The sequence below is a fragment of the Epinephelus lanceolatus genome, chromosome 22, assembly GCF_041903045.1.
Source record: "Epinephelus lanceolatus isolate andai-2023 chromosome 22, ASM4190304v1, whole genome shotgun sequence".
NCBI classification, from domain to species: Eukaryota; Metazoa; Chordata; class Actinopteri; order Perciformes; family Serranidae; genus Epinephelus; species Epinephelus lanceolatus.
The window spans coordinates 24,081,454-24,106,151 of NC_135755.1; the positions used below are offsets into that span (position 1 = coordinate 24,081,454).

Here is a 24,698-nt window from a genome sequence, read left to right on the forward strand (position 1 = left end):
TCCATTTATGTCTCCCCATTAAAAAATATATACTTCCAGTCATGTAACAGCCGGCCCCCTCAGCCCTGTGGACATGGGTGTTCTTAAGAACAGTAAAGGCTTTCAGTCAGCCACCAAATTATTAACATGGCGTTGATCCATGAAAAATAGAGCAAGGGGATGCTATGAAGAGCTTCTTCCTTTCCAATGGCGACGAATGTGAACAAGGTTACATAATGACCTCGAGGGAGAGCAGGCACAGGCCCATGTCACCAACCTTTTAGCTTGTGACAGGCTTTACACTTCTCATTTGTTTGCTGGCGACAGCTTAGCACTGGATTAACAGGTGCCTAGCCACGGGATTAATTCGTGGTTACCTCTCAAAGGAGATGCCAACATGCAGCAGAGGTAACAGGAGCTTTAACTGCATGGCACTTCTTTCAATTGAGATTCATCTTATATGATCACAGGCAAAACAATGTCCACACACGATGCCTGATAATATTCCATGTTAACGAAATTATTCTTTATTAAATTTAATACAATTACAAATAAATCTTTCCACTATTATTTTACAGACGATTTTGTGTTGTAATTTTCTAACACAAGCACTGAAAAATCAGGAATCTGTGGTAAAAGGTGTCTTTGCGGTGCATGAGTTTGCACAATGTTTGTTCATAGACCATATCTTTTTGGTTGCTGTCAAGGTGCTCGTCATGGCATTGTTCAGAGAAAACAGAGGTTTCAATCAGCCTCTGTCTACCCGAAGCCATACGAGGAGTCTACCAAAATGGATGTTTGTCAGCGGCAGACCTAAAATGGGGGTATGATGGTGCTATCAGCGGCCATGTCTGTGAAAACACCATTACCTCCATGTCACGCCTCAATCACTCCCCATTGTGCGATGACTCTCCCCCCACCCTCTTCCCCTCACCTCCAGTGCTGATCTCCCGTACATGTCCTAGCAGTCTATCACAGCCGATGTAGGGAGACGCACCGAGCCATAATGGATGGCCCCGGAGCGAAAACAGCCCCAATAGCATATCAATTACCCATCAGCACCCTCTTGGCTGGATGCCAATGTGCACCACACCTCAGCAAAGTCAATGAGATAAGGTGCAAATGCAGATATAATGGTGCTTTTTGCCGTGTACAAATTACACAGTGTCAACTCTGCTGCCCACCTGTCGGATCTGTCAGCCAGTGAATGAAAGAGAGTCTCTGAGAGGTGTGTGTGTGTGGGTTTGTTAATGTGTGTGCACACACAAGACCGTGCGCATGTCATGAGGCAATCAGGTGATTTCCCAGACTCATTTGCCCAGTGGAAGCCCAGCTGCTTGCCTGTTTATCTGTGCGCCCTTTTGATTGCTGACCACACATCTTATGTCACCTCTCCACGAATCCTGCAGGTTAATTTGTCCCTCGCTCGCAGCGCCACTGCAGCCACTGCGGGGCAGTACAATTTGGGAGGGGAAATCAGTCTGCACACAGGCACGCGAACAAGCACAATTGCACATTCTCACACACACAGATGAGGTGATTCAGATGGTTGGCATTACTGCAGCTGTGTGGCCCCTAATGGCCTGCTGAAGTGATTGATAAAAGGCAAACAGTTGCTCCGCAGGGGGACAGATGGAGCTACACCTCCCACTGAAGCTGGCACTCGAGCTTCAGAGGAAAACACAAGGGGGGTCTGACTTAGCGCTATGACATTATTGCTATTGAAATTAGCCTTGATCAACATGATAAAGCTGGAATGTAAATCTCAAAATCAAAATCTCATCAGGGAGAGACATGTTCCTTTGATTTGTTTAATCACTTTCATGTGTTTTGATTTTGATGCAATAGAAACATCAGCTCATGAGCAGGAACTTATTGTCCTGGAGGGGGAAAAAGGCGAAACAGAGCTCAATTCTTAGAATTGAAAGTAAACAGAGAATTGTTATGATGGTGGACAAAGCCACAATTATATTGGAGAATCATTTAAACTGTAATTCTGAAAATCAAACTGCAGTAGCAGGGTTGCAGCTCTCTTCACTGTTATGGAGATCAGAGCCTTAACAAATGCTATTGTACAGTGTTGCAAAACCACCACAGTAGATGGGAACGTCCATGTCCGTGTCCACACAAAGCAAACACTGTTCCACTCTGCTATTCTCTCACCTCCACTCCCCTGCATTTTTAGCATTTTTATCCTCATTGCCTTTACACTTGACTTGTTGTGCTGAATTGAGGGACCAATTAGGAGCAACAGAATGCTCACATCGCTGGTCAGAGCGTTGCAAGGACCTTATCAGGTGCGTGTCTCATTTGTGCAGGGCACAGCCACAGTTCCAATTGGTGGTTTTCTAGAGATTAGTGTTGTCTGCTGCTGAACCGATAGACAAGCTTCTGTTTCTCTGCAACAGTTTGGAAAATGTTAGCCCGTGTTATTAGAGCCACTGAGTGGCCGCATGATTTATGTCCAGTGGAACAGCATGTGGACAGTGTGATGGGCAACAGCTTGTTAAAATAGATGACTTTTCTGTTGAATGACACATAGAGTACAAGTCTACAGACAATCATCCTTTCACAAATAAAGTGCGAAGTGATCTGAACTTAAGGGTTTTCCTAATTTTAAGAATGTATTTCCCCCTTTAATTGCATTATAAATTATTACTGGCAGCTGAAACAATGCATTACATACGAATTCACAATGAAGTACATGTCATTCAGATAATATGGTATTATTTTGAAAACAACTGTAAAGAAGAGGCCAGAGCAACACTTAAACACACTTAAAGCATTATTATTTTTACTATATTGACCAATGGTTAATCAATTCAAGCCCGACTACAGCTCAAGAGGTCTTGATTTCCAAATTCTACTAGTATTTGACTTTAAATTAGGAATGTCCCGATCCGATATTTGGATCGGTATTGGCCGCCGATATTAGCAAAAAACGTGCATCGGATCGGACAGCATGGAAAAATGCCGATCCCAGAACTCTGATCCAGTTTTTCATAGAGTCCAATCCAGGTTTTCCGGCCAGCCCAGTGCTCCGCGATTCAAGCAGTCCATTCCAGTGATCCGCTCCAGCACTTACTATCAATCCAGTAAGCCAGCATGCAGACACACATGGAGGGAAGGGTAGGAAGAGTAGCGGTCAATTTAGTTAACTGACTATTTGTTTTCTGCTCTGGTTTTTTGAGAGTGATATTTTTATTTGGTTTACACTCTTACTGTTTAAGTAAAAAGCACTGATGGCATTGTTTTGGGCACAATTAGTGAAATTGGAGCCATGGGTGGACTATTGCTTGTTTAAACAGTTGTACAATATTGTGTGTGGTTTTTTGTCCCCTCTGTTGGTCCCGGGAAACAGCAGCACCAGGCTGGCACTGACACTACTAAAATAACTGAAACGTAAAGGCTGCATTGTTTGTTAAATGTCAACAATGTCTTGTGGTGTTAATCTATTTTTTATTTATTAGGGGGCCAAAGCACAAGTGTGTGGAGTCTTGCTGCTATTTTAATTTCAATGTTAGACATTTTAAAGATTTCTTGTGTTGATTTATTTTCTATTTATTAAGGGGCCAAAGCAGCCAAAGCAAACCAGCTATATTTTTTATTCAATGTTAATGTTCAAGTTTAAAGTTTGTTTATTTAACCCTGTTAACAATAAACGAGTCAGTTTCTCATACCAACTGTTGTGGATCATTCTAACTAACCCGATTAAGTACTTGTTCTTGTTAGAGTAATATCGCTTGATCAAACCTTTTCTAACATGACTGACAACAAAATAAGTGAATATGTATAATACGCGCTTGGATTGGATCGGTATCGGTATCGGCCAAAACTCAAGGCTGTAATATTGCTATCGGATCGGAAGTGAAAAAGCTGGATCGGGACATCCCTACATTAAATGTACCTGAAGGGTAACTTTTGTATTTTCAGCCTGGACCCTATTTTCCCATGTTTTGTGTCTAACTTACTAATAGGAACAACAATTTTTGAAAGTGGTCTAGTATTGAGCGAGAGGGCTGCAAAACAGGCAGCAATGTAACCACTCAGGGAATATGCACTCTCAATGTACATCCACAAAAAAAGGCTTGTTTTTGCTTGGTTCAGATTGTTATTCTTTGTGTCTGACAACATAATAGAAGGAAGCCCTACAGAGTCTGACCTTTTTATTAATGAGGAAGATCCTTTTGGTTTCCGAGACTGTGTTGTAAACACAAGAAGAGGACAGGGGCATTTTTTTATGTAGCTTTGCAGCCAAAATCAAATTTCTTGCCACAGAGAAAATGAAACATCAAGTAGGCTATAATCTTTTAATCTTTTATTTACTTTCTATAGTGTTTCTTTTATCCAAGAATTCCTCCTTAAAGCTCCCTAAGTCAGTCATCCTACAGCTGAGATTTAAGAGTTACTGGAAATACAGAGTCGAGATAAAATGCCCTCTGTCCTTTAACTTCTGATCTCAACCACTGATCATCTGTTTCCACTTGCAAAATAAAGTCAGTACAATCTCTTGTCTTGACCTCCAAAGACAATCCTCTTAACAGCCACATGCTGAAATCTGCAACTTTGTTGCTTTCCAGTGCGTGTGGCTTGATAAGAAAGATTAATTGCTCTGTCTGCAAAGCTTAGCATGCTCACTAACTATTTTTGTTATCTTTTATTCTGTTTCTGTCTCTCTCCAGCACCACCAAAGTTTTTAAGAACCCCCAATGACCAAACAGGCGTGCAAGGAGGCGTGGCGTCCTTCATTTGCCAAGCTACGGGAGATCCACGGCCGAAGATTGTGTGGAACAAGAAGGGGAAGAAAGTCAGCAACCAGAGATTTGAGGTATTAGGTCTATTGTTCTGATGTAAAATGCTCGACAAAATGGGAATGCTTCAGCACTGCTTTTGGCTCTGCTCGCATATAATCCATCGCGCCAAGCCCAGCTCACTTGCATTTCGCCCTGACTTGCCACCACGCATTAGCAGGCTCTAATAACCATGCTGGCCAGGCTTTTAAACATGCATGAGTTTTAATGAGCAAGTACACAAAAGATCTGGGGACAGATTTGTAATTAAATAAAAGACAAGAAAAGAGCAATTGGACAGAAGAAAAAGCAACTTGTGGTGTGACCCAGATACCTACATTAGCATCACACCACATTTGCCAGCTTTATGCAAAGTGAAAGGGGAAGTAGCGCTTTCACTTCGAAATATCCTTTTGCTTTGTGGCATCTTTATCTTAATGCATGTCATACCCTCCTTATTTTGGCTGAAGCTTTGATTTCTGGTCAGCTTTAATCTGCACTTGGGCTCAATACCCATGAGAAATAACACATCATCGCAGAACACTGATAAGATTTCTATTAATTTCTGTGTCAGTCCTCGGGACTATCATGGTGTCACTTATTCCCCTCCTCTGCTCTAGATGCCATATTTGCTTGCTACTGCACAGCAGCGATGGCTTAACGGAGCTCAGAGACCTCTTCCCTCCTCTTCTTTGCGTCTCATGCCCATATAAATCTAATCTTATCAGAGTTCATCGCGTTTGCATCGCACGTTGTGCTGAATGCTAACATGCTAGTTTTCATTCCCTCGTTACCTCACAGGGCTTGCTGGCTGCCACCATTCTGTGCCCATTCAATCATGCACCGCCACCTCATCTTCTAACAAAAACCCATTTCCTTTTCGAAGACTCACTTCCTTTCTAAATTTTCTGCTTTGACTAAGAAAGGAGGCTGTTTTTTACCATCACCTGCTGTCAGCTTGAATGTCAACACTGCTGTAGCTTGGCCAATGAAATGTTAAAGTGTATTGTTAACTAACACATGCACAGATATATTGTCAACTTTAAAAATGTTCGTAGGCCTCTGTGTGTGTTTGTGCGTGTGTGTGTGTATGTGTGTGAGCGTGTTTGTGTGTATGAAGCAGAGGTCTCAGGCCTATCTTTATTGAATCTACCTCTATGCTTAAAAGAGATTGAGTTATGACACAGGGCTTTCTAAAATCAGTGAGTATACAACATGTAGCATGCAAAAATAGCTGAATAAGCTACAACAAACACCTGTTTGTGAGCATTTTATGTGTCGTTCGTCTAATACAGTCGGTCCTGTCTTTTGTACCACTACCTCACCTCATGGTACAACTGTCCGTAACCGTTTATCAAGCCACCTTTAACTGTTTGTGCTTGTTTCTGTCCCATTGACACAATCCAGTGTGATGCATTTTCAAGGGATTGAATGTTAACTTTAAGAGTGGGACACATTCAGATTAAAATTTCACTCCACAACACGATATCAGAGCAAAAATTCTGACCACGATAACTTTCCCCATTCTTAAAGTTAGTCAGCCGCATCGATTTTAGCAATCAGTGCACAAATTAGTAGTAGACAGTGAATAATTCATCTACTTAGAGACAGCATGTGTGAACACATAATAAATGGATCTAGTACATACCTACAAAGACGATGCTAAAGAACTTTTCAAATCAAATATGCTCACTACCCACATATTATCTATATGTATGCAAATACTGCACAGATCCTGACGTTACTTTTTGTACATATACAATATACAACCACAGTATTCACAATTTAACAGGAAATCACTAGGGTTCATTGTAAGGTAAGCTAGGCAGCAGCTTTTGTTTCTGTCATAGGAAGCACATTGTGTCAGTCACCATCAGTGTCGTTAGCCAAATGTCCTCAACGGTGTTGTCTGTTTTTTTTCTCTGCGGAAGGTCCCTCACCCATTGTGAACCAAAAAATCTCCTTTAACATATCCTGTCTCTCGCACCTGCAGGTGATAGAGTTCGACGACGGCTCTGGTTCAGTGCTAAGAATTCAGCCATTGCGCACGCCCCGAGATGAAGCCATATATGAATGTGTCGCCTCCAACAGTGTTGGAGAGACGAGCGCTACCACCAGACTCACTGTTTTACGTGGTAGGTCCTTCTCTGCAACCCCAAAAAGAAAAAAAGCACACACCACTAACATGCCCCTTTTCTCCCAGCTGACCCAGGTAAGTTCGCATTTCCTTGTTTTATGTCTGTCCTGTCCTCTTTTCTTTGTTTCTCACTGTCACACCGCACAGTCAAACCCAATTAGAGAATCTGGTTACACTCACGTTGTGTATTCTAACTTGATAAGATTTAGTCCATTAGCCATTTAGCCAAGTAAGTTTCCGTTTCTAAGTGACTTAAGTCATTTGCATACAGATTCCTGACACAATAATTAAGATGCCAGTTAAATTATGCAAATAGCCATCCATTCCTAGCCTGCGGTGGTTTAATGGAAAAGCTCAGCAATAATTTTCAAATCAGTCATTTTTCATCTCTGCACTTCAGCTTTGATATTCTTTTGGCTGTGCAGAAAATAAAGCAGTGTATTCTCATAGGATTAACAAGCATATATTGTTTATGGTTCGCAGTCTTGTCGCAGGTTGCCTCAATGTCAGTATCTTGTGGTGACCGTTGGCTGTTAATAGCCAGCACTCCTCCACACAAACGTGTAATAATCCAAGCGGGAAAGGTCAGCCACTTTGTTTACTTCCAGAGAGAATAAAAGTCAAATGACAAATATCAAGTTGGTTGACAGTGCCTCTTTTATAATAAGCACTGAGCAAAATTTTATCTTGATTACACACAACATTCCATTCAAAGGCAAATATGTGGTGGCCCCGTAGCTCAAAAGGCTGAGTAATATCTCTCTAAAACATGACTTGTTTGGCTGTGAATGGAGAAAATGGCTTTAGAAAAAAAGCCTTGGGCTGCCTGAATGAGGTGTGCTCCATTATGTACCACAATTACACAACATGGCAAATGAGTTTCTATTGAGAGGGGTGCTTCCATCCTATAGAAAAAAAAGCTGGCTCTGCTAGTCTCTGAAGGCCCTCCCCCCACCCCCCCACCCCGCTCTCAGCCTCCTCTGCTTCTTATCTCACCAATGAGCCAACAAAAGGCCCTTTGCACTGTCTCCAGAGGCAGATTGAAAGAGAAAGGTGGCACGTTCACATGCAGCTCTCTCCTGTTTACTCTGGAGCACAAAGTGAGTGTGTGTATGCGCGTGTGTGCACGCTCACGCACGCAATACTGTGCACATTTCCTGTTCCCTTTCGCTCTTGCTCTGTCTCTATCTCTGTTTTTCCCCTTCACACATACATATATATATACACACACACACACACACACACACACACCAATAGATAGCTGAGGGACGGGTATAGAAGCAGCTCTTCCCGGCTCCACGGCCTAGCATTAGCATGTTTATTACCATTTCCATTTTGCTCTTCTGCTCGCTCTCCTTTCCCATCAATGTATTGAAGGTGAGTAGAGGCCTATCACGGACCCCCAAAAAAATAGAAAAACAGAAAAAGCTCTTTCTTTCTCGGCTTTGGTGCAAATAAAAAGAGTGTGCTCCCTGTCCTCACACTGCCTCCCGTGGATACATAGAAACCCTCAAAATTTGGTAATAATCTGCAACATTTCTATATATGTTTATTTCACCACCCTCTGTCACCACTTGCTACGACAAAACAGGGATTCAGCCTCTGCACAGTTTGTGCCATTACATGCATAGACTTCTGGTGTCTGGTAGGTCTCACAGAGGAAATGTATTGTTATGCACACTGGAAGTGCAAATAATAAATTAAAAATCAGAATAATAATTATGAGCAGTGATAGCAGTCATAGTTTGGCAGACAAAGGAAAGGAAGCAAGATGAAAATCAAACATAAACAAAAGGAAAATGATGCCACAGTGCCGGCCACAGACAAGAATATCAAGCATCACCGTAATAAGATAAACTCCAGCTCGCCATATTATTTGAGTTTCCACTTCAACAGTTGCAGACAACAACAACACAGCCAGACTGATTCCCTCCCTTCTTCAAAGACCCAACACAGGGATGACTCCGAGGAAGCTGGAAGTAAGCTGACACACTGTACTGTGAGGGCATCTTACTGTATGGGCAACCTGAGGTAACACAAGGTTACCTCAAGGAGGCATTATATATTATTTAGGAGACCAAAAAGCTCCCTCCTTCCAAAACTACTTCGTACAGTACAATAAACACAGCACTGCTGGTTTGCTACTCATCATTCCACATGACATAAACTGCAGTTTGAAAAATGCAACTGCACATTTTTTAAGTCCGATCTGTCACCATGACCGGCGGAAATTATTTCTCCCCTCCTTTTGGCCCTTTTAGTGGAGAAACACTGAACTTGCACACAAGTGTGTGATGCAGGATTGGAGAGATAAATAAATAAGCAAACACAGATAAGTGCTACTACGCCAGGCCTAATACATATAAAGTGACTGTTCGTTTAGTTAATTTGGGCTCCAATGGTCTGTGGAAACGACTGCAAAGCATCTGTTGTGGGAAGCTCGCCACAGGGGGTGATGCCTAATTCCATGAAGGAAAAGCACATTGTTGTAATTGCCATACTATGAGGAGAGAGGACTCGAGGTGAAAAATCCAAAGCACTGGGGGATATTAGTATTCGGATGGGTCTCTAACTTGATGGGAAGTGCCATTAGTAATGAACTTCCAGGCTTAGGGAAGCGATTTGCATGAAAGGCGAACCCTGAAACGTAATGATGTTCCGAGTCAAATCTGCTAGGCCATGGCACGAGCCACGGGTTTCCTTAGTGCACTTTTTTTTTGCGCCCTCTGTTTTGATTAACTACGAGATGACCCGACTCATATGCGACTCGTGTCTTTGAATTAAGGTCGTCTTGATTTGCTTTGTAATTGAGAATGACAGGCAGGGATTGAGAAACGAAGGAACAGCACATTTTGGGTGTCATGGCTGGAATATGATTTCAGTGAAGTGGTGTTTGATCTCATTTATGAATATGCCTCTGTAAGATTTTTGCGTATCCACGTGCATCAACAGAGACTCTCTAATAAGAAAACCTGTCACTAAAAAATGTTAGTACAGTGGGATCTCCTTTGTACACTTATAACCACAAGTAAACAAAAGAAATACTTGAAAATGTCGCCAAAACACCTCACAGGGTCTAGACTCTCTGCCAGCAGTAGTTCCAGCAGAGTGATGTGTGGATTTGAGTGCTGCAGTTCATGATTCAGGCATGATTAAGGATTTATATTGCATCCTCACACTCCCATTATGCTGTCAACAGCCATTTCCTGTGCCCCACACACAAGCGTGCAAACTTATGCAGCTGTGCACAACTTGACAGTGGGAGCGGAAAATGGGAAGCCGCTCTCCTGTGACGAAAAAACAGAATGCATCATTTCCATTTGTATGGAATGGTGCAATGGCACGGTCAAAGCCGTGTAGCTGAGACGGATCTTTCCACATACAATGAAAGGGCTGCTACATGATCAGTGATTATTCATAGACAATGTATGCGTTTGGCTCTTTGTCACTGTTTGGAGAGAAATGGTCTCCACACTTAATACAACACACCAAAAGCTGCCTAATATATTCCAAGCTTACTTAACTGATATCCATAAGATGCTGGTCAAAGTAAACTGTGTGGACCTGCATGCACTGTAAAAACCCATAGAATACTGTGAAGGGTGACTGATAATGATAATTTAAAATGTGTCTTAATGCTTATCCCTAACCATCGTTTTTTAATCTGTATGCTCTTGCACCGTTTTCTCGATGTATAATGCTTTCCGTCTAACAAGTGCAGAGTGAGGGATGAACAAAAGCTGGTCTGCATGCTCAAATTGCTTAGCAAGATAAATGCTGTGTCAGCTGTCTCGGACTGTCGGAGCAAGGGATGCAGTGGGGATGACCATTGTGAAATTACTGCAGGGGGCCAGCAGCTACCATACAATTCGCCGGTTTACTGGCAGGAGCTCTATAGATGGCGAGACCTGGGATGCCACACGGAACACTCAATTTTGTTCGAGAAATACATTTTTTCCTCTAAAAATGGTGCTGTGGAAACATGCTGACTCACTGTAGGAGTTTAACTCTTTTGTTACATAGAAAACACTGATATTGTAAACTTCCTGGCATTTTTAGGTCTGAGGGAATTGTATAACCTAACTGGCTGGTCCACTGTGAAGCACAATCAATACAGAGTTCTCCTCTAAGACTATGTAGAAGTGTTAGACATGATTTTCCTTGTCACTATATACTAGTGTTTCATAAGCTACTAGGGTGTTAGCAGCTTTTTCATGTGAATAAGTAGTCATTTATTGTTATTTGTGGCACATTTTTCCCAGAACCCAACATGCTTTTTTCTCTCTCTCACCTCAGCATGCTGAGACAAATAGTGACGGAGTGCAACCAACTGCACAGACCATCAATTATCTTCACGTCCATTAGATGTTTCATAAAGTATCCATAGGCAGAGTTATTGCTTGGGATTTGGCCAATACTGACTTGATGCTACTCTCCGCTCAATTCCCAGCTTCACTCTCTCATACGTCACAAAAATGGAGCACATGATGACAAGTTCTTCATTATTGTAATTAAAAAGATGGAGTTGACTGTCCTCACAGAAATCGATCTCTTCTTGGTAAAAAAATAAATAAATAAAAAAACAGCCCCCCACACCCCCTTATATCTAACTGTGTGGTTAATCGTGAAAGCCAATCAGTATCTGCACAGTATGCGAGATGATTTAAGGCATAACCGCTGCCAACAAGATGAATGTGAGACTCTCCAGTCTGCATAGCGTGTGAGAAAACATCTGCCGGAGCCACAAAGGCCCTTGGACTGCACACTGAACATGATAGATAACTCTGCACATGTTGTGGCTCTGTATTTGTTTTAATAAAAGTAAACACAGCCTCCTGAATTAATAATTATTGATTCAGAGAAATGAGGAAAGTGTTTCTTGTTTGTTTTCTTTTTCCCTCGCTGGCCTTAAGATTCCGCTGTTCTCCACAGTGACCTCACAGTGCTGGCAAAGTAATTAGGTGATGAGCGATTTTAAAATGCAAACTGCAAAGCACATCTTGTGGTGCTGCACTTTAAGAGTAAATAACAAAATATGAAAGGGTAAAAAACCTGGAAGAATAATTTCTGTGCAAATCAACATCTTTGATACCGTATGCTATATAAAATAAACTTAAAGACTAAAGCCCTTTCTACACAGAGAAAATGCTACAGAGCCTCTACGAAGTCCCTTCTTTGTGCAGCCTTTGTATTTTTACACAGAACCGAACAACAACGGCATCATGCTGCTCCAGTGTGTGATTTTTAGACAGCGTACCAACATCACAAGGCATGACGAGCGTGACATGTAACAACAGCGTTAGCCTCTAGTGTGACATAAAACATACATGTTGGCAACACTCTCCTAACAATAACAACAGCATTAGAATGGCAACAACAATAATTTCCATCCCTGTTATGTGGTGGCTGATCCTGATCCTCTGCTCAGCGGGTAAGGAGCTCCCAGATCTCACTGTTTTCCCAATTTGTGGACATTTTCGTCCTCTCGTCTCCCTCTTTGAGTTAGCTGCTAACTGCTATCAGCTACTTTTTAAATCTCCCGAGGTGGGTCACATAACAAGTCATCAAAACGTGGCTACCATCCATGGTCTTGTCCTGCCAGCTGTCCCATTTATACAGACCTTGTTTCAGCGCTGTAACTACCTCCTTACCGCCCCTCTTTAGCCCCCATTCCGTAATTCGTCCCTTTTATATAGAACAGCAAAGCGGCAGTGTAAAAGGGGGTTAGTACTACAGTAGGGATAGAAATTGATGAGATTTTATCGATTTCAATGTCATTATCGATTCTGCTCAATCCAATTCTTTATAGATTCCCTAATTGATTGCGGATCAATTAAAGAAACAAACCTGCTAAGCCCACCTGTATGGTCTTAATGTCATTATACCATAGGATAGTCACCCTTAGTAACAGACATACTGCTTACACTGGGGAGCAGTGGTACTCATGCATAGAATACACCATCAAATACATGGCATTCCTAGAATTTAGGAATTTTGTTGCAAGTTTTCAGCAGTGTAGCTGCATGAGTTTGGCGCAACTGTGGGCATCAATAAAGAAAGTAATAAGCTTGACGGCATACAATTACGATGGATTGGACAATTTGGAACCAGTTCTTAACTGGAATCAATTTTTGATTCCCATCGCTACAGCCACACTAAATGTTGAGGCTGTACTTGTGCACTGAGCTAAATGCTCATGTCAGCATGCCTCCGTTTAACAGCCATATATTCACCATCGTCATTTAGCATGTTAGCATGCTAACATTTGCTTCATCCTCCAAAAATAAATGTATTTGTGCCAATCAGACATTTTTTTTAGCTTGATAAACTACTATCTGAATTAGTGCACATTACATGATAGACTATAAGACAGAACATGAAGCAGAAATATTCGACTGCCTGTACTGGAAGGGACATAAGGTCATAAAATGAATAGTGTGTAAGTCTGAGCCAGGTAGTCGAGGGGTGCTAATGTTAGTAGCTTTGATCTTAGCTGCACTCAAAAGTCATTTTCTACTAGATTAATTGGGTACTGCAGGGTCATCCTTAATGCATCTAATGATCTTGAGAAACTTTTCAAGCTGTGTAAAGCTGCTCGCTAATTACAACCAAACAACTTTGGACTGAGAAAAAGTGATGTGGCAAGAATGGATTTTTTTGGGTGTAATTAGTCGTCTATACATTATTACATTCAGTACAGGAAAGATGAGTGGGGTGACTAATTAGATGTTTTATTGCTGCATGAATGGAAAAATGGGACAAAACCTTACATATTCTCATCACAAGTTTCATCAGAGTTAAACATGTGGCCTCAATATAGTAATTTCCATAATAAAACAATGCCACCCACTGCCTGCTGTGACACCCACCGTCTCCCACAGTCGATTTTGGGGAGAATGCCCATCTGATAAATTTTGAAAGCCTGATATAACCCCATTTTCCATTAGGGCTCTTTGTGAGCCAAGAGGTCCTTCTCTGCAGGATGTCAGCAAGCATGAATAATCTCTATACTCCCTTCTCCTGTAGCAAGCTTTTAGCTATATCAATTATTGAAATGGTCTGTGCTAGGTTTTCCTTTTCTGAGGAGGAAGTGAACTTGTATGAAGTCGGTTTCCTGAGACATTTATACCACAAACTCCCAGAGTACTCGTCTGAGTCTGATGATACCATGTTCAAATTGAAGAGTCCCGGGCCGTGACCCATAAAGTTATCTGGCACTGTCATGCACAAAATGCTAAAAGTGATTAAAGCTCAGAGGATTTTGTGGAAGCAGTCTGACAGCCGATGGGATGCTTTCTTGCTAGTAAAGTAATACACACCTCCACATACACACATAAACAGTCTCACACTGTCTTTTTTTCCCTTGACATACACAGACTTTGGTAAATGATATGCCACGGTATTAGAAACGCCCATTTGATCATAGTGACCTGCCTGCTTCTGAATGTATAGTACATGAAGGTTAATGAAGCAACTCAGTGTCTCACAGTTTTGCCTTCTGTCTTTTTTTCCTGCCCGGTCGGAAGACTCACCTGGTTGCTGATACTCTCTTGAGCCCCCGCTGGCTACAGCTTCTGGCCTTTATCAGCTTCCCCTGAAAAGACAAAACAAATACATCAACCTCAATAGTTCAATTTTATTTTCTGATCGATATTGACACAAAAACATATACTTTATTTAACTTTGACACATCAAGCATCATATAGTCATCGGAAGTGGGCGGTAAGAGGGCGGATATACAATGAATAGGCCTGAAACAGAAAACAGAACAGATGTCTGGCAGTATATGGTTCATCATGACAGGGGTGTCTCTAAGGAGAAGGCAGTGTGTGGTTGTTTATATATTCTCTGCAACGTCCTCTTTATTTGTGAATGTTTAATGCACTCAGGAGGATCAAATGAGGGTTGATGGACTGTTAAGAAAAAGCTAGAAAAAAAGAAGAGGCTTCCTAAGGTAGGTTTCATGGAGTTGAGAAAAATAAGCGACATCCATTTTAGCTTTGTGTTTGGCAAATAGCTCAAAGCATTGTCAAATAGTTCTCTCCCTCCCCCTTTGAATATTACTAATAATAACAGAAAAAAATGCTGATGGGAGATAAAATGACAACAAGAGAAGTTTTTTTTTTTTTTTTTCCTTTCCCCAACTCTGAATAAATGGGGCACTGTTTTCTAAAGTAAATGGAATCATTGCTCAAGGTAACAACCAGCAAATGGAATATGCAAAGTGAAATCCTGAAGAGGGTGGGAGAGAGACAGAAGGCAAAGAAGGCGGGAGACAGACAAAGACAGATTGAGGGAGAGTCTTTAACATCAAGCATCTTTTAAAGTCTCAGATGAGCCTCGGCTGGATCGAGGCATATCAAGTCAGTGAGTAAGGCAAATTCAAAAGACAATGGCAGTGTGGGAGAAAGACATGATTGTAGGTAGGAAAGGTCTTGAAATCTCTTTCTCCCTCTCCACCTTCCCCCTAGGTGATCTTTACTCAGAACAGTACATCTGGCTAAGCTGACGTGTAGTCTGTAAAGCAAGAAGAGGGTGGGTGGGTGGAGGTGTGGAGTGTGTGTGTGTGTGTGGGGGGGGGGGGGGGGGGCATCTGAGCGTAAATGGAGCTTTGTGCCTGGCTTCCTGCCTGCTTTGCTGCTTGCCCAGCCAGGCCTGTAGAGAAAGGCCCCCTCTCCGCCCTTCCTGCTTCATCTCTCCTTTTCATCTCCCTCTTTACCCATCCATTTTAGCACTACCCCTAAGGGGCATCCGACACTAACTCTCTGCTTTCATTCTCTTCCTCCAACTCCCTTCGCTTATGTTGTAAATGGAGGAATATCACAGCTAATCCGTCATGTTTATGAATGACATGGGGCCTAGGGAGAGTAGGGGCGCCTTGCCAAAAGTGGCGTACATCTCTGTTGCATGCCCTCTGCTTGGCTGATCCAATCTGCCCCAGCAGCGATGGCCATAAAAAACGCCTATGGGGGATGGCAGGCTTGGAGGAACACTGGGCAGGGTAATTTTGAAGCATAACTCTCAAGAATTTCTGACCTGGATTGAGTTTTTCAAATTCCACCCAAATTCCAACCAAAATCCCAACAGCTGCTTCTGTATCGAGTTTCCTGTGAGTGTAAGGCCTCCCAATACAGCTGTAAAGGGAGACGGCATCCCATGACCGTCTACTCTGTTTTGTAGCAATACCTGAAAACTAAAAATGTGCATTCTGTCTTTCAGGGTGAAGTATGTGATCCACAAATGAAATTGCCTTGTTTAACCATACTCGTGAAGAGATTTTTAAGTGTTTAAAAGGCATAATGTACCATGACACCAGTTTGTCGACTTAAGAGTTTTACAACTAGTTTTCCAATGTCATTGAGACTGAGCAACTGCTCGAATTGTTCGTCTGTGAAGGTTTTTCAGCAGAAAAAAGGCCTGGTGATTAATAGATTGACTCTACAATGGTTCCCTCATAATCTCAGGCATTAGGCAAGGGTTTTTAATGACAAATAAGCAGCATTCAATTAATTATACAATCTCAAAGGGGATTTATGGAAGAAACAATCAGTGCAGGGCAAAGGGGGAAGCGATGCTATTTTTCACCGAGACAGAGTGCCATGAACCTCGGGTTATAAGGGCTTTCTGTGCCTTCACCTTCCCCCTCCTGTATTTCGTTCCAACGTTCATCATCACAGCAGAAGACGCTGGGTAGTATTTCACAATCCATTCCTGTTTTGCTCCTTTAGGCAACAAGGGTGAAATAAAATTTTAGTGGATACAAGATGGTCCCTTGTTGTCTGCCCTTGGGTATTAGCAGTTTTCTCAAAGAGACTGTATTTGTTCAGCAAATTACTGAACTACCTTTTAGAGGTACCAAGCCAGAGAGACTTAATGCCACTTTGTGTTGGAGTGGGCCTGCTCCTCTTAAAACTCGATTATAGTAAATTGGAATTAGCTGTTTGAGCCAACTGTGGCACATTCACAGTAATATTCATTAGTGTGCTCCATACCTGTAGAATCAACTAATGAACTAAACTAAAGCATATTTTCCTCAGCCCAGCTTTTCCACCCCTCCTCCTCTTTTACTGCTGATTTCTGTTGTACTGAAGAACCCAGTTTTTCACTACACAAAATACAGTATAATGGGGCACATTTGTAACTAGAATTACCGCCTGGGGTTGTATGCCTCCGCCAACCAGTCAAGTAGCAGTTTGTATCCATGTCTGTCCAGACTAATATAGCATATGTTGTGAAGTGAGGTTTATTTTTTGGTGAACGAAGATGCTTTGCATACATCCTCAACCTGGTAGCACAGAAGATCTATACAATCAGCACAGTTTCAAGGTGGGCACCCAAGATTAGTGTCACCAATTCAGTATCTGACCAAATGTCTCCCCTTGTGTTCCTGAGTTATGCCACTGATCAATAGCCATAAAAGTGTTTTTGCAGAACATGATGATGTCACAGTCTCATGGATATAAAATATCGTCCCTTCATCATTTTATTCTGTTTGACATTTTTATGAAATTTTGTTAAAATTAGCGTAGGAATTCTTGAGTTATGGCCGAAAATGTGTTTGTGAGGTCCCAGTGACTTTTGACAATCAAATTCTAATCAGTTTATTGTTGAGTCCAAGTGAATGTTCCTGCCAAATTTGAAGAAATTCCCTCCAGGTGTTCCTGAGATACTGCATTCACAAGAATGAGACAGACTGGAGGTCACAGTCACGTTAACCTTGTACCACCAGATTATAATCAGTTTATGGCTGAGTCAAAGGGGATGTTTGTGCCAAATTTGAGGAAATTCTCACACAACATTCTTGAGATATCATGTTCACGAGAATGGGACGGACAAATGTATGGAAATACAGATGTACAACCTAAAAACATAATGCCGCCTGTTTGGATGTTACTGATGTTCTAGTTTTCTGACAGACTTACTGTGGGTGGAACATGTAGTAGGTTTTCTTGTTGTTTTTCACTTAAATTCACCTTCCCTCATATGGTTTATAAATGACTGATTTTTCTCTGTGAAAATAGGGCCTTGTCACACATTAGACACATGCAGACACATACATTAACTTCGAGGGAAAGCCAAGTATCCTTTTTCTGAGGTACCCACTCTATCAGTATTATTTATGAAGACTGAAACATACATTTATATCCTCAGTTGAGATAAATGGATCATGGGCTTCTACAGCAAACGTGAACTCTCCAGCATTCTGCTAGATATAACAGGCTTAGTTTTGACCTGCGAGTCCTGCACTGGCACATTTGTAAACCTAAACTGGAAAGCAGTCATGCCTTGCCACTTAACGTTTTCTCCTATCAGTTTATCTAAGGCTTTGGAACATAAAATACTGCGGCCCCAGGCATATAATTGGGGCATGCTCTCACATTTGAGCTTCTCGGGAGTCTTTTCCAGTCGGCGCAATAATAAAAACCACATCAGTCCAGACACATGCCATGTTTTAAAACAATTTGAAGGTTGACTCTGAGTTCACTAGCCTGTGAACCCTGAAAAAAAACAACTCGGGGAAGATGTATTTCGGAATTGTCCCCCACCACACATCACTGTTTGCCTTATTAGATGGAAGTGCTGAGCATTTTGTTTTCCCATTATTGGATTACTTAAGCAATATCTACCCAGTGCAGGTGCCAGGAGGCTTATTTGGGAAATCTGGCTCAAAGGAAGCTCTGGGGGAAAACCTAATCTTATTTAGACTGGACAACATATGTGCCAGACAGCACTGGGATGTATCAATGAGATAAATACAGGCTTTGGATTCTCTGAGGGCATTAAGGGAAAATTCAGGCATTTCAATTCGTCATTTCTTCTTTTTGCTCAGCAAAGATGCACATGTGCTTTTATACTCTGAATGCCTGTCAGACTTGTTACCCTCTAAATGAATGTCTATACCTGCAACTCATGAACAATACTTTATGGGTCGTCACTTTCAATTTTATCTTAACTATTGCAAGTTTGCTACCCGAGGCAGTGACAAAACAATCATAGGCTGGCAACAATGTCCAAGCATGTGTGCAACAGTCATTATCAGAAAGTGTTGCATCTAATCCAGGTCAAGGTCTACATACTGTAGCCATTTATCAGCTGTGTTGTTCAGTGAAAATTGAAAATAAGGGACACAAGTTAGACAAAGTATCAGGATGCCCTAGTCCCAGGGTCAAAAATTGATGTGGGGACAAGTTTCACCTCTGCAAAAGTTTATAGGCAGAATGATGGATGGAGTGTTGTGTAACGCAACTCTGTCTGAGTCCAAGTTTGAGATAGTTTAACCAAGCTGCAGGTAGGTGATAAAGCAAAGGGTGGGCTCAAATTTAGAACCTGTCAATCATTAGGCGCTAGATTGGAGAAGTACACCTTTTTAACCAGAGCATTAAGTGTACCTTGTAAGTAGAGCAAGGAAATCAACAACGATGTGGGTGAAAGTGGTGAAACATTAGAGAGAGGGAAAGAGAAAAATAGAACAGATGCCGTCATAGAATTGGCACAAAATGGAATTGCTGTCTGCCTTTGTTAATCAAGAGCTCTTACGTTTGGTTGAGTAATTTTGTTTGTGTGAAAACAAAAGCATAATTAACAGTTCCCTCTCCCATGCCAAAGGAAAAAAAAATAATTGAATACGTCAGTTGAACAGGAGCCGAACAGAACATTTTGTTGAAGAGGATTCAGGTCGTCTCTGAACGGATGTATTAACCAACCCTGCAACAAATTTTTAGAGAACTGTAAACAAATTATAATGGACAATGTTGCCGTGTTAATATGTTCGAAATCAACAACCTCAATTTGAAAAAAAACTCCATGTCACAAAATGTCTGCTCTGAGATATATAATAATTTATCTATGTGTATGTGTGTTTGTCAAGATTTGATTTTCTAAGATGCTGATGCACTACAAGTTTTTCACCCATAACCTTTAATTGTGTATGGAATTATTTTCTTGATTAATTACCTTTTACTAGTTTCTAAAACACCAAGTCCTAATTCAATCTAGGTCAGCTAATGCATTAGCAAGCCATGAAACAGGCCAATTCCAAATGATGTCCTTGTGAGCAGCAAGAGTGCTGTATGATTAACATGATTAGCACCCTAACCCTGCTAAATTCTCCCATCTTCTTTCTCACTTCTTTTGAATTTTTGAGCGTGGAAAGAGCTTTAATCAGTGTCCCTCAACTTGAAATTATACGCTATGGTGCGGTGGTTTTGACTCGGGCTGCTGAGAAAAATAAGCACTGCTGTCACACTCCATGGGTAATGTTTTGTGGCTAGTCTTTTTGTTCTGCCTGAAATCTTATCTGGGGAGGGGGAGCGAGAATCAGATTGATTCCTAAACTGGGCAAGGATAATCTTTAGGGCAGGGGAAAAAGAGTGTAAAATGTAATAGTGTCGACTTGAAGACATCTGCCCCAAATTCCCACACTTCCATAATCCAGCATCTTTTGGCGAGGAGAGATCCTCAAACAACAATACGTCTTGACACACACTTTTCTCCACCGCGCTGCCACAGCAAGTGACCTGTGACAGCCCCTTTGAGGAGATTGTATCCACTCAAATACATCCAACAAATATATCTTATTATGGCCTGCAGTGATTTTCCCTGAAGAATAACCTCAACTGCGGGGTGAAAAGTCTTGTTCCGCCTGGGAAGAAAAGGGTGGGACCAAATCCAATCCTTGTGCAGCAACCAAGGAACAAAAGCCAGAATGTGACCGGAAAGGTTTATGTTTTTATAGTGCTTCACTTGGAACGTCCAGTGCAACAAAGGTTTATTTTCCTCCTAAATTCCTTTGTACTCATTCAGTAATGTTGCTGCTAAATGTGATTTCAGTGACATAAAAAACATCTCACTTAATTCGACTGAAAGGTCAGATTTACAGTTTTCTAAACATTTTTATGCTAATGTTGCATTGCATTTTAATGCTAATCATCATTTACAATACAATGCCAAACCTACTCCAGTTAAAGCTTTAAACCTACAAGCTTAAGCACATGCAATATTAGCAGTCTATTAATATTTGGCAACACCAACCCACTGGGTACAGTAATTGCTTCATTCAAAACCTGTGCTCTGTGAATAGTCCATCATTCACCAAATAAAAAACGGCGCCCACTGTATGCAGTGGCAGGTGCACTGCAGGTGTTATGCAGGAGAGAAGAGCATGCTTTTAATTTGGTTTTCTGGAGCCACAGTTTCCCACAGCTGTCAACATCTTAGCAGATAAGCGTAAGCAAACATCCTGGCCTTAGTTTTACTGTCTGCTTGCACTATCTTTTTAATGAATTCCACTCCATAGATGTAACTGCATTAGTCTTGTAATACCTTGTAAACATCACCTCTGATTGCACATACACACAAGTGCCTTGGTGAAGCGCTAACTGAGCAAACATGTAAACAGTAACAGATCACATTTGAATGGTACCTTTATCTGTTGAGACTCAATTAGGCTTATTTAATTAGAGCCTAAACAAGGAGGATATTACTTGAGTTTGTCACTCAAGCCACTACACCACAGCAGGTAAGAAGTTTACTTTGAGCTGAGGCTGCGAGTGTGTGTTTTTTGGCACCGACTGCAATATGGCGACACATTGTGCTGAATTTATGCTGCACTCGAGCACCATTTCAGAAAAAAGGCCGCTGTTTTCATACGAGGAAAATGTGATTTCACGTGCGCTCGTATTTTGTATGAGTGATCAATAGATATAATCTGCTAATGGGTTGAGTTTATGTCCAGTGGCCTTATGTCTTCAGCAGAAATCTGCTCACTGAGGTACTTTTTGAGCCAATGTCCTTTTTATACTCCTCCCATACTTGGCACCGCACACTCATATGGCCTGATAGCCTGGCAGTGGCTAATGTGTGCAAATTGTCATTGGGAGTCTTTTTATATCAAGCACCAGTGCTCAGCACTTCTCTAGAAGGTGACTTCAGCATTTCTCTCCCTTCCATCTCATTTAGTGTGTAGATCCATTGTTGAATATACAGTATGGGTCTGTAAAGCAGAAACTGCCCTTGTCTTAGGCTGTCCTTGAGATTGCAGCTCTCAGCGAGGTAGAAGAAGGAAGCAGGAAACTCTGTAAAAACCTTTTTTTTTTTCTCTGATATTTTCACCTTTCAGCTTTGACTTTCATATATTGTACAAGCTAGCTTGGGGCTGTATGTTCAGTTCAGACAGCACATAGTATATTATCCCCAAAACACACATTCAAAAACAAATGCACTACAAGCAAATCAAACTTGTCCAATTTCCACTCCTATCAGGATGCAGCTCAGGGTTCCTAAAGGGGTAATGAAGTAGCTCCTTGCTGATAATTTATGTAACCACAAGTCGAAAACCAACCTCCTGACTGTTAGCGGAACTGCAAACATAGCACATGGGAAAAACTACCAGCTGCTTGGCTCCTGGTTGATTAATTATTTCATTCTTTACTTTTAACACATTGTCAATAACCCAACTTCTCCAAAAACGTACAACAAACACGCCGTGGCTCAAATTACATAGTGATTAATCTGATTTCATTCTGGTCTCTTTGCCTTGTAAGGGAAATGCTGCAGCAGCTCTGTTGACGTGAGCTGTTAATCACAGCACAAGCTAGCAAATGTGTTCAATTTCCCTCCCTTTATTTATTATCACAATGGTAATTCTCTTTGGGAAGTAAATGAGGGTATAGCTGAGAGCTGCAAGGAGATTGAGAACGTCAGAGTACTCTTGTTTATTATTCCTTTCTTTTTTTATCTTAATCTAAAGTCCTATGCAAGAAAAGTTTTTAGATACCTCACAGTTGATGTCATGACTTTGTGGCCATTCTAGATGAGCATGAGTGCACAAAGCAGCTGTAAAATACATTTCTGGGCTGAGCAAGAATGCACTGAGAAGGCGAGAAACCTTTGTAACAGATCATTAATTTTAAATGCACTGCCTGGAGTCATATCAGCTGCCTGCACTGGAGTTACGGGCTAGCATCATGTAACACACACATTCTATAGGACAGGGAAGATGGGCTTGGTGAAAGTGCCCTTTGTATGTCTGACCCAGCTTCTTTTTTTATATGTTTTCATGATTTCAGTAAGCCACGCTGCAGCTAATTAATTGTTTAAATCAAACTACGGTTTTACTGCAGGATCCTGATTTTGAAAACCTATCATATTGACATAAGCTGCATCATTTACAATTTAAAACTAACCGTACACCCTCTTCTTTGCTCCTTAGAGCTGAATAACCAGGGACATCGCACACTGCAGCGCTAGAACAATTCTGACTTCTTAAAGGACAGCTAAATTATGATCTCTTGAGCACTTTGTTTGAGAATACATTGCAATTTCACAGGAGTTGCTTTTTAGTTCGCATGGATTGTCACATCCAATTACTATATTCAACACGCATCCATGCTCCGAGGCTTGCTTCTGGCTATTGTGTTTGATCAGGTATACTTTTGACTCACTGTAGAATCGACTAATTGTCTGTTCGACCTTGAACAGGCTGAAGGGAGCTTGGACAGGAGCTACCTTGTACAATTAATTCCTTTCCCCCTCCTCCATGTCTTTCTCCATTTGAATGAGCACCGCAGCGCAGTTTTTCAGATTAGACTTTTCCCTGTTGCTTGATAGTTAATGTGGTGCTTTTAGAGAAGATGCGTTGTTATGACCAACCTTCCTTCTGTTGCTTTTGTTCCCTCTGGAGAAGGCACTAAATTTAAATACTGTATGTGTGAATATTTTTAAATGTACGAGAAATTGTTCTATGAATGACGATCACAGTACCTAATGTAGTGCAGTTTTATTTCCTGTGTTTATGTCATTGCAAATTAGAAACACAGCTAATAGCTAATAGAGTTCTTGACGCCTATCACATTAACACCTAAAATTAATAGAACACACCATCCATAACCATGCAATCACAGTTAATGACTGTAAAACAGATACAAACTTGGCAAAACAAGCTGACAGAATAAAAAAGAGAACATTTGGGGAATTTCTGAATTTTTGTTATCCTGGCATCAGTTCTGTCCACTCTCCTACTTTAACTACGATGTTAACTAAATATGGCCACTGTGTGACTGAGGTGAATTGACTAAGTGGTTATTGTTTTAATGAGCAGCACATCAATTTTGTGCAAACAACAAGCAAACACAGTGCCAGATGCCCACAAACTTTTAACAAGAGTGTAGCCGGGGCAGCTCTCATTACCTTAATGGATACTGAAAGGGATAAAGATAACATATATATATTGCACACCATGTCAAGGACACACAGTGATAAACCATAGTGTATGAGGATGCATGGGCCAAGATTCCCAGTATAACTAACAGTGCACAACTGCCAAGAAAATGACCTGTATTCACATTATAGAGGACAGTAATCCATTAAAACCAGTTTGAGAAGTCTTAAGAGAATGCTGCTTTGCGATTGGCCCATTAGAACATGCAAGGAAAAAACACCCCTCAATCACTAACAAAACATATGTCAGTTCAGACAGGGACACAGAGTTGCATCGGAAAGTTTTGCAGTTCAGTCTGAAGTCACTCATTTGTAATACAGTCTATTTCTGAGAAGATTTATCCATCGAGGTGGTTTCTCATGCCAGATACCCAAAAGCATTGTTGGAAGGCGGCCATGATTGTCGTTTGGCTGTGTGCAGGCTATGGCATCTCAAAGCTGTTTCCAGACTGATGTCTCCTCATGAAAATTTAATGAAGAAAGTGTTTCCAAAAAGGTGCCGTTTACGAGAGCAGCGGAAGACACTAATTAGCCATATCACAGCGGGGAAAGGAAAACTTAAAGGTGCACATAAA

The 24,698-nt window shown here is 41.4% G+C and overlaps 1 protein-coding gene across 49 annotated transcripts in view; it reads left to right on the forward strand.

Annotated features, from left to right (window-relative positions):
• Window positions 1-24,698, forward strand: part of ptprda (protein tyrosine phosphatase receptor type Da) — a 428,165-nt gene that overhangs the window by 347,756 nt on the left and 55,711 nt on the right. For 42 of the 49 annotated variants that reach the window (XM_033651566.2, XM_078164082.1, XM_078164076.1 and 39 more), the window contains 2 exons: window positions 4,662-4,807; window positions 6,763-6,904. In XM_033651566.2, the coding sequence (XP_033507457.1) occupies window positions 4,662-4,807; window positions 6,763-6,904 (288 nt within the window). Of the gene's footprint in view, window positions 1-4,661; window positions 4,811-6,762; window positions 6,905-24,698 lie in introns of all 49 variants that reach the window. The other 7 variants (XM_033651569.2, XM_078164079.1, XM_078164087.1 and 4 more) reach the window with 1 other exon arrangement.